At 36.2% G+C, this 10,680-nt stretch overlaps 1 protein-coding gene across 4 annotated transcripts; it reads left to right on the forward strand.

Annotated features, from left to right (window-relative positions):
• Positions 1–1,674: 1,674 nt before the first annotated feature.
• Positions 1,675–10,680, forward strand: gckr (glucokinase (hexokinase 4) regulator). Of its 4 annotated transcripts, none has more exons than XR_010014286.1 (19): positions 1,675–1,753; positions 1,939–2,094; positions 2,180–2,248; positions 2,346–2,414; positions 3,338–3,411; positions 3,490–3,556; positions 3,740–3,793; positions 3,899–3,993; positions 4,090–4,195; positions 4,363–4,481; positions 4,567–4,665; positions 5,920–6,017; positions 6,135–6,211; positions 6,339–6,435; positions 6,531–6,628; positions 7,390–7,470; positions 8,040–8,189; positions 9,120–9,386; positions 9,483–9,567. XR_010014286.1 is itself a non-coding variant. In XM_063007471.1 (19 exons), exons 1-19 carry the CDS (start codon positions 1,676–1,678, stop codon positions 9,600–9,602), a joined length of 1,842 nt encoding a protein of 613 aa, XP_062863541.1. In that variant the 5' UTR covers position 1,675; the 3' UTR covers positions 9,603–10,680. The 4 variants fall into 4 exon arrangements, 3 of the variants coding, with proteins under 3 accessions (XP_062863541.1, XP_062863544.1, XP_062863543.1); XM_063007471.1 differs by having other exon boundaries at positions 9,120–9,254; positions 9,483–10,680; XM_063007474.1 differs by having other exon boundaries at positions 4,126–4,195; positions 9,120–9,254; positions 9,483–10,680.

The raw sequence follows: 10,680 nt of genomic DNA on the forward strand, positions 1-10,680 counted from the left end.
TAGAAATCTAAATACAGAGCTAAAAATCCGTTTTGAGATAAGTAAACAAATAATTATCAGGTGCAGAGGTGGTGCAAGGTTTACCACTTTGCAACAAACTGTATTAGTAAATAAATTTTTCCCGCCTAATCTAGTCGTGTCCAATTACCCGATTGCGTCCTCTATACTGATTCGACCCTTCACCGCTCCGGCACGTACAGTCAGTACAGACTGCATTTCTCACCTGCGCGAGTCGAGTTCATACACTTGACAGGCACTGTGTATGGAGGGCCACACCCCCATCAGCATTATTCCTCAGCCCTGAGCAGGCGCCATCAGTCAGCCAGCAGGGGCCATAGTTGCACCAGTTATGAGGACCTATGATCAGACTTTTTTACCCTCTAACCCTGAACAACAGCCAATCGTTGTTCATGCTGCCGCCCAGCCCAGTCGGAAAGGCGGAGCTGAGATTCGATACGATGTATTCGAAACCCCAACTCTGGTGCGCTAGCGTACTTTACCGCTGCGCCACCTGAGCGTAAATAAAGTTTCTTAACACTACATTGCAAGTAATAAAGGGATTTCACTATTTGCCATTTATAATCTATAAAATAAAAAATAAAAAAGATTTATAAAACTCTAGGAAACCTCCCTGCAAAAAGGACTGGGGCCAATTACCAATACGAGTAAATTTACACTTGAAGTATTATTACATAATCAATTACTACTTAGAAAATGTAGATTCTAGAGTCATATTCCAATATTCCAAGAATACTGCTACAATACAATGTTACTGGACGTGTACATGGTGTACATGATAAAAAGTGCGTCAATTACATTGTATGACGTCCAAAACCCAGTTCTTACTGATTTAGACCAGTTCCTATGTTAAAGGTGGAATCTTCCACTGTCCTACAAGGTCACCAACAAGATATATAAGGATGTTTATTATTATTATTGTTATCATATTCACAGAGTCTCTGTGTGAGTGTCGGTGTCCTTCTCTGCAGACAAGATTAAAACCCTTTTCTACTCACAATCCAGTCTTTGAGGTATTTTATTAATGGTTTTTCCACCACATCACTCAGGTAGCACTGCATCAAAAACTGGTATATTTCTGTACGGAAATGTAACCACATGGGCTTAGAAATACTTTAGAAAACCCTATTCAGTAAACACAGTTTGTCAAATTCAAAAACACAGGCAACTTGTTTGGGCTTGTGCTCATCTAAGGTAGATTGTAACTATGTAAAAATGTGCTTTGGTCTGATGAGTCCACCTACCAAATTGTTTTCAGAATTAATGGGGGAACCATCCATATTGTTAGAAATGGCAAGTTTAAAAGCAACAGCACATTTTGCACATCTATAAAGGCACCATTAATGATGAGGGACACATAAATGATGACTTTTTTAGTAATGTCCCTTTTTTATATCAAATATAGACCATATTCTGAACATGTTACAAATATATATCTGTTACTGGTTTGTGAATTCGATCAGTTCTTTTAATGTGGTCATTTATACACAACTGGTACATTTGCTACCTGTTTTGTGCTGCAGGCTGCAACCTGTTCTGCAGTGAAATGACTTTTATTGCATGTATCAAAGTCCATTCAGAGCTTTGTTTTGCTAAAGTCTTTCTGTGGATTAAATCATATGATAACTGAACAAGCACAAGGACGGATTACGTGTGCATGGCATATACAGACATCTATCAAGGACAGCTAAGAGGAAACATTTCTGACAAGATAGAAAACATGCAACACTGGGAGGTACAGTAAGACTATTATGTGCAGACAAACATGATGTAGGAAATAAAACCACTGTTACATTTGTAAACAACCCTCATGGTAGTTTTAACTGTATCTGATCAACTTAAACTATAATGCCTTTTTTTTTTTTTTTAATACAATTTTCTGCTCTATTGAAGCAATTTTGTTGTGCCTTCTTGTAACAGCAACCAGGTTATGAGCCTTTCTTACCTGTCACAGAGAAGTCTAATTCCCTCACCAGAAACATTGATAGAGCAAACCCAAAGGAAATTGTACAAATGCTGCAAAAATGTGATGCAGAGATGTTTGATCAAACGTTACATGCAGATTCAATGTATCAGGTTTGTGTTTAACTCTGCAATGCAATACAAGTATACCATATGTAATAAAAATGTTCTGTACATATTAAAGTGTTCATGTGAACAGAAGCTGAACAGCTCTTCTGTGGTACAGACAATGGTGGAGGTGTCCAAGAGAGTGGAAATGATTCTTAGGGTATGTAGAAATCAGACTTATCTAAAGCTTTCTCAGTGCATGTGTGTGTTAAGGTAAACTGACATTTATTGTAGTACAACATGTCCTGTTGCAATAGCACCCAGAAGACAGTCTGATTGTCCTAAGTGGCTGTGGAAGTTCTGGACGTTTTGCTTTTCTTTTGGTGGTAACAACTAAAAATATTTTTTCTTAAATGACTTTCTACAAGCAAAATATTTGGTGCTAAATTAATAATTCAGCAAAAAATCATATTTACACAAGTTGAAGTGAAAGTATTTACTCTTCTACACTTTATAGACAGCTTTTTATTTCAGGTCTGGTGACTAAAGTCAAAAGTCAAGTCAAACACTGAATTAAAATGAACTAAAAGTTATAACTAGCAATAAATAAATAAATAAATAAATAATAATAGAGTTATTATTCAGTCCAGCCTGTAATAAAGTTTGTAGTGAGTTCTTGCCATTCTTGGTCCAAACACGCCAGGTCCCGTCACATCCAGCAGAAGCAGCATTGTTGGCACGGCAGTCTCGACTTTATTCCTTAACCTCGGGCAGGTAAACAGGTTTCCATCAGAAGGACCTCGGGGTAAAACAACAGAAACTGTAGTTAAAAATGTAAAATGCATGATAAAAGAAATGGTCATGATAAAAGAAACGTAGGCAAGTAGGGCAAACAACTGTGTCAACAAAATCAAACTGGTCACATTCATACATTATATTGTGTGTATGATGCTACAAGGCTTTGTCTCTATAGCTATGTGCAGATCTCTTTACTGAAAGTAACCACCTTGAGTACTGCTTACAGGCATTTTTCATAAAGCAATGCTAGATTTGGGGACACCCTTATAATGTAAATACCACTACTAAAGAGGACTAAACTAAACTAAACTAGTTGCCAGCTGATGTAGTTGTTATTTTTTTCTGTTATTTGTAAGTAATAACCAAACTGAACACCAAACATGTCTTGGATGATCACCTAAATTCAGGGCAAAAAGTGTAAATTTGATTTCTTGCTGGAAAAAAAGACTGGTTAACTTTATTAGTGTTCTAGGTTTAAGTAATTGTTTCATTTTTTTATGATGGGCTTTAGATGTCTTTTAACAGATTGCTTGCTTCTCAACACCAAAACCAAATCTATTCTTACATCATTGCTGGTGGTGACAAGTAAGTAAATACACAGCCTCTGATTATTGCTTTGAAAGAGAGTGGAACGTGGCATCCTAACTTACTGGTTTGTTGAAGGGCCCTGTTGACATCACAAGAAGCTCCAGAGGACAATCCCATGCTGGGTGCACTTACACTGGACAAGGTGAAAACTAAAGCAGATGGAGAAAAGAGCAAGTTCATGCTTCCTGTTGCAAGTTACACTGACTAAATGAAGTTCAAACATAGAACAAGGAAATAATTGAAGTATGTGAAATATTTAGCTGAGTCATTCGACACTGAATCATTTTTTTAATCAAGCTTGTTTGTTTTTGCACTAAAATCACAGGTTTGTGCTGGAAAGAAGCACGTCCTCTTTATTGGAATATCATGTGGTTTGTCTGTATGTAAAATTTTCAATCATTTTTAAACTGCATTTACAAATTGTGATTCCTAGTCTAACGTTGTGCTTGTATAATTAAGATTTTAATGTGTCCTCATTATGAAGGCACCGTTTGTTGCTGGCCAGCTTGACTTATGTTTAAAGAACTTGGAGATCTTTACTCCAGTGCTGATTGGATTCAATCCTGTTCACATGGCACGGTAATAAATGTTAAACTATCGGTGGCCTATTTTTAGACAATACCTTTTAATGGGAATAGAATAGCACACAGTCAGTTATGTGTGTTGTGCTGATAGGTCTGAGCCCATACAGAATGTTCCATTTCACTTCAGGGAGGTCGCTGAGAGATTAAGCGAAATGCAGAAACATCGAAAGGCCTTTGTGCTTAATCCAACAGTGGGGGTATGAAGTTGTCTTCCTGACTGTATAATGTGTATGAATGTACAGTATACACCAAATACAAAGTGAATGCAGTTTATGCATAAGTAACTACACACAAAATGTATTATTTTAAATATGTTTTTTAAATAATAATAATATATAATTTTCTTGTCTTTATTTTATTTTAGCCTGAAGCAATTAGTGGATCATCAAGAATGAAAGGAGGAAGTGCAACAAAAATAATTCTGGAAACTATTTTGTTGGCAGGGCATGAAGCTGTTTACAGTCATAAAGCAGTGACTTTCAAGTATGTTGTCCAGCAGCTTCCTCCTTCTGTAAATATTTTCTGTAATTTTTTATCTTATAAGTTCATGTTATTTTATTTTTACCAGTAATATACAGGCCTCTCTCAAAATGTATGAGAAAGTTTGTGAAATCACTTACTTACAGAGAGATAAACTGGCAGCCCTGGTTCAAAAATCCGGAATAAGGTAACTCATTTAATTCCTCATACTTCATAATAGCTAACATGAAGACAGCAGCTTGAGTCATGCTGCTTTTATTTTGGTTTCAAATTAATAGAGCCAGTGAATTATATCCAGAGTCTGTTGTATTTTGTAACATACTATCTACAATAGTGCCATCCCATATAATCCTTCGCTGTAGTTCTTTCCTTGGTAATAATGCTTAGCATAATTCTAGATAAGCCAGTTAGCTATTCAAGACAGCACTAGCACTAGTCAATAGTTGTGTTAAATATAGTTACTGCTCCAGGATTACCCTGCAAAACAAAGCTGCACAGATTTGAAATAGATGGTTTCGTCTTTCAAAGACTGCTAGTTTATACTAGACAATGGTCATTTACTGGACAAGCTGTTTAAGTAGCTTGTCTGAGTTCAAGTCTTGACTGTGGCACCTGCCTGGCCGGGCACTTAACAGACAATATTGGCAGTGTCTAAAGATGGCAGGGTCAGATGCTACAATGATCCTTGTTTGGTTGAGCCGACTGAAGAAAAAAGTGTAAATGGGGTGGTTCTTTTTGAGTGCTAAGGCTCTCTATAAGATTCTCCACGGGCTGGTGTAAATATGTGGCCTGTGTTTTTTTTATTTAACTGGCAGGGGTGGAAAAAAGCATAGCCAGGCATAGCCAGGATGCTAATGCATGGTGGAAAAGAAGATTAGCTTCTAGAATGAATGTAATTATAGAAAAAAGGTCACCAGCAAAACATGTTAAAAACACAATTAATTCTAACCACTATTATTGAGCAGTACCGTTAACATAGCAGTAAATCACCTCTCCTAAAACTGTAATAGCTTTTTGGGTCATAGCTACCCTGTGTAAAAAACACTTATTTACCAGCTAATTTAGCATAACAGTGCCCTGTTTTTATTAGAATATGTATTTGACCGAGAAATTATCCAAGTTAATAACAAGCTGAACAATATTAGGTTAAATTATAGAATGTGTAACCAAGAATATGTGATCTCTCACACTTGCTAGCTTTCACACTATAGATGGCTACTTAGCTAGCAAGTCTAAAGTGGCAACAATGAATACATGCAAATACTGTATATCTTAATCAAATCTACAGTTAAAGCCCTGGTTTAATATGTTACTGAGTACTGAGATCTAGAACAATACATTTGTTGATTTAACACTAATGGGCTTAAAGTAACCATTTACCATAAAAAGTCCATAGAAAAATATAAAGAATATTCATACAATTTATGTATTTGTAATACAGCCTACAAAGAAAAGGGCATGTATATTACCTTGGATGGCAAGGTCTTGGCATTATCGGAATTATTGATGCTAGTGAATGCATTCCAACATTTGGAGCAGGTACTACTAATGATTATTCAAATCTTTAAACACACATTGAAAGCATGTGTTCAATCATTCAGGCTATTGTAAAATTAATATGATTGCATCCAGAGCAGCATCTGTATTTTCTTTTAGGCTTTGAAGATATCAGAGGGTTTATTAGCAAGGGCTTCAGTGAAATGGACAACAAAGAGGGAGATCTCTCATCTCTAGTGGGTGAAAGCCTTTGGATTCAGCCTGGGTAACATTAATAGTAGAACCTATTTGTGTCTTACTCTTTTTATCTCCTTATCTGTCTGTCTCTCTCACCCCTCTCCCCATGAACCACGGGATGTCTAGGGCCCACATTTCATCATTGGCCACAAGGATTTTGTTAACACTATTTTACCCCATCTGAGTGACAATGACACAGTGATATTTCTCTTTAGTGTAAATGGTAAGAGGATCTTTGAGCAAATTCAAAAGGGAAATTTAAAAGTGAATTTTCTGTAAAGTTTTGTCTTACCATCTAATACTGGTATGTTTCCATAGATGATATGATTGAGATTTTAGAGTTGGCCAAATGTGTGGGACAGTACACATCAAATCTTCATGCGCTTACCCATGAGCCTGAAGGACTCTGTGTTCCTGTGAGTACCATTAGTACTGGTGCATAATAAAAAATTTTTTATGTATTTATTTTTTTAATTTTATTAATCACATTTATCATGTGATTATTTGTTATTTGTATATTTCACTTCAAGTGCATTGCTAGCATTTGTTGAGATATGATATTTCTGTTCTCTGTACAAAATAACTCTTTTTAACTCATGTAAAACCCCAGTTTCAAAGAATGTTGGGAGTGTAGGTAAAATGCAAATATAAACAGAAAGCAGTGAAGTGAGATTAACAGAAATGAAACTAATCAACTAAAGTGATTTTTGGTACATTTATGTTAAATCCTAATTTGATGGCTGTAGCACATATCCAAACAGTTAGGACAGGGGCAATAAAAGAGCTGATTGAAATAATAAATTGATCAGAAACCTGAACTTTCCACAAGCGATGCATTAATGATTGGATGAGCATTAATAAAAGGCCCAGTAGTTTATGAGCAAGGATAAGATGTTACAGGGTTAAGGTTTGCCAATATACAAAACTGAATGAATAGTACACCAGTCTATAGCATTATTGAAAGGTTCAGAGAATTTTTTTTTAAAGAGAAATCTTTGTGCATGAAGGGCAGGTCCAAAAGCCAATGTTCACATTAAATAATCTTGTATTTGTACTGTTTTCAATTTAATACAGATTTTTTGAAAAATAAAAACCATTGCTGTTTGTATTAATTTACATATTTCCTACTGTCCCAACTTTTTTGAAATGGGGTTTGTACAAAACATTAACATTTCAGGAAAACATAAGGAGCATGTTTATGACAGTTCTGACAACCACATGGCCGTCATCTTTAAATGAGCAAAATCCTGTACTAATGGTAAGCCAGAACATATTATATACAGTGTGTGTGTCTTTGTATATATAACTTATATTGTTTATGATTAAATCACTATAAATTATTGTAAGCAAATGTAACATATTTTAAATATTTTGAACTATTTGCATATTTTAGTTTTAAAAGTATATATCTGCCAATAATGTCTAGCAATAGGTTTAATTTATCTGTTCAAAAATACCTGTATTTCTGTTCTGTTTTAACTTGACGTGATTGCAGTGTAGAGCTTTCAAATTGCTCATAAATACATATGTGCTACAGTATAACTGTGTATGTACAACGGCACCACTACGCTGTCATCACTTTGCTGTGGTTGGCTGCACAGATGGGTCAGCTTTTTCTAGTGCCTTCTGTCTTGTGTCGATTGTAGCAGACTAGCCTCTAATAATGCATGGCACGTCTTTAAACAAGCACCATTTCATAGCACTGCATTATAAAATAATGTCAAAAAATAATGTAAAATAATGTTTAAACTGTAAAATAAATGCATGCTCTTTTGTATGTAGTATGTAAGAATACTGTACAGATTATTATTTTTTTTCCTGATACAGAAACAGTGCTGGGAGATTTCAACTAAACTGTGCCTAAATGCAATAAGCACTGGAGCTCATGTCCTACTTGGAAAAGTGTACATGAATTACATGATTGACCTCAGAGTAACTAACAGCAAACTTTACAGAAGAGCCATTCACATGTTACAGGTATCATTTCTGTATTCTGCTTTTTGCAAATGGCATACTCAGCTGAGTATCATACTCAATTAGACCAAGTTAAAGTAATAACAAACCTTAATGCTCATTTGGTTTCTTTTAAATTTTCATCAGAAATGTATATTAAACATTGATATGATTATTATTTTGACCAGTGTTTACAAATAACCATAATGTTATACAATTGTTGCTGCTGATTCTATAATTGATTAATAGCTTTTAATTCATCAGCTGTGATTTTGAGAGTTGAAGACTTACGTCTTAAGACCACAGTGTCCTGCTCTTGGTCTTATTTTGGTCTCTGGCACATTCTGTTGAATGCCAAAACCCAATGAATGGTACTGCAGTTGTAGCCTAGTGGATAAGGTACTGGACTAGTAATTGAAAGGTCACTGGTTCAAGCTCCGTCACTGCCAGGTTGCCACTGTTGGTCCTTGAGCAAGGCCCTTAACCTTCAATTGCTTAGACAATATACTGTCAAAGCATTGTAAGTCGCTTTGGATAAAAGCGTCTCCTAAATGCCGAAAACGTAAATGTACTGCTTTAGTAACAACTACTAAATGCTAAAAGAAAATCTTATCTAGGGCACCATGAATGATTAGTATTGTCCATTTATGTTTGTATATTTTTGACCCAGCACATTTTATGAACCCTAAAGTAAACTCATGAAAGAACTAAGTAAAGAACTAAGTCTTCTTGTGAGTGGTATTGATTTTGGTCCTGTATTCTTTATCCTTGTTCTTGTCCTGGTCATTACCAATAAAAGTCATTGGTCTCAGTTGGTGTCGGTCATGAACCTGCCCTGGTCTGAACAGAAATGGCCTGACTGCTGTGGTAATTCCAATGTAAATGCAATGTGACCCTTAACTAGGTTAAAGTTATACATTTAACATGTAATTTATTTATTGATTTCACCTACAGAGGTTCACAGGGAGCAACCACACTGAGTGTGAAACAGCTCTGCTGAAGGTTATCTACGATGTGGAGCAGCTGACTGAGGAGATGAGCTTGGCAGATGTTACCAAACACACACTGATGGCTAACAAACGGGAAAGAGTAAGAGTGTGTTCACAGACTAATACAAATACACGTGCAAAACATTGGACTTTGCTGTCTAATTCATAATACCACAGCTGTCAAATATTGGTAATCATCAGCACCAAACCTGCCATGTGGTTGTGAGCCAAAGTAATAACTACACACATAATTAAGAATATTAGGACAGCGCATCAGCATGAAACACTTGGCTTACTGTGTTTTACTCTGTATTTCTTGTTATAACAGGTTGTTCCTACTGCACTGGTGATGCTACAGTCCAGCTGCACAGTTGCAGAGGCTAAAGCCCATTTAAATGCTCATACTGTGATTCGAGAAGCCGTGGCTGTCTGCCAGAAAACAACTTAATACAGAAGCAATTAGGACTACAGCATCTGCTTCTGTTTACTACAGAGGATGACACTTTTCCTTTATTTAATAAAAATGAGTAATTGTTAATTAATTCCTTACAGTCACAAAAAAAGATGATTACATATTTTTAACTAAGACAGTTTTGGACAGCCATAACTAAGAGTAAAATGTGCCTAATGGACACATTAAATTAAAAGATTTTCCTAATACCCATTTCCCAAAGCAGTTTCATGTCCAGTAGTCTGTTTTGCTTTATTAAAGCCTTCTTTTAATGTTTGGAAATGTATGTGGATTATAGGAAGGCGACTGTCTGTGTTTCCCAAAATTTTCTGACATAACTACTGTATTCATGAGCAGATTTTAAAATGTATTTATTAGTTTGTTTTTTATATGCATTTTCTTTTTTTTAGCCCGTCCAATTTTTACCCAATTGCGTTACACTTCCTCTCTACTGGTGCTGACCCCCACCCCGATTGAGGAGAGCGAACTGACACACGCCCCCACCGACACGTGCAGTATCCGACTGCATCTTTTCACCTGCACAAGGCGAGTTCATATGCGGATCAGCTATGTGTACGCAGAGCCACACACACAACTCTGTGCAGGTGCCATCAATCAGCCAGCAGAGGTCATAATTGCATTAGTTATGAAGTCCTTATCCGGCTTTTCCCTCTCTGTATGAACAACAAGCCAACTGTCATATAGCCGCCCAGCCCAGCCGGATGGCAGAGCTGAGTTTCGAACCAACGAGTTTGAAATGTCAGCTCTGGTGTGCTCCGCTGCGCCACCTGAGTGGCTTTATATTAGTTCTGACATGTTAGCGCACATATAGTATGGTTTCTGTGAATATGTTTGAAGTTTACAATGGTGTTAGTATATTTCTTCATTTATAGTTATCTTCTGGTACCTCATTTAATTCTGGAATTTACTGGTAGATTTTTGAGTTGTAATAGACAACTGGGTGCCTGGACTGAACCTGGGTCACTGGAGCTGGGCCTGATGTAAAAACCTGATTATGTATAGAATTGTAGAATTCATTATAGAATTAATTATGAGAAGTCAATACATACGTAAT

Source organism: Trichomycterus rosablanca, chromosome 13 (genome assembly GCF_030014385.1).
Source record: "Trichomycterus rosablanca isolate fTriRos1 chromosome 13, fTriRos1.hap1, whole genome shotgun sequence".
NCBI lineage: Eukaryota > Metazoa > Chordata > Actinopteri > Siluriformes > Trichomycteridae > Trichomycterus > Trichomycterus rosablanca.

Bases quoted from the DNA above. Each gene is read 5' to 3' on its own strand.
- gckr (XM_063007471.1), top strand. From the start codon at position 1,676: ATGGCATATACAGACATCTATCAAGGACAGCTAAGAGGAAACATTTCT. The intron at 3,412-3,489 runs GTAAGTAAATAC...GGTTTGTTGAAG, and splicing joins ATCATTGCTGGTGGTGACAA to GGCCCTGTTGACATCACAAG. The intron at 3,557-3,739 runs GTGAAAACTAAA...CTAAAATCACAG, and splicing joins GTGCACTTACACTGGACAAG to GTTTGTGCTGGAAAGAAGCA.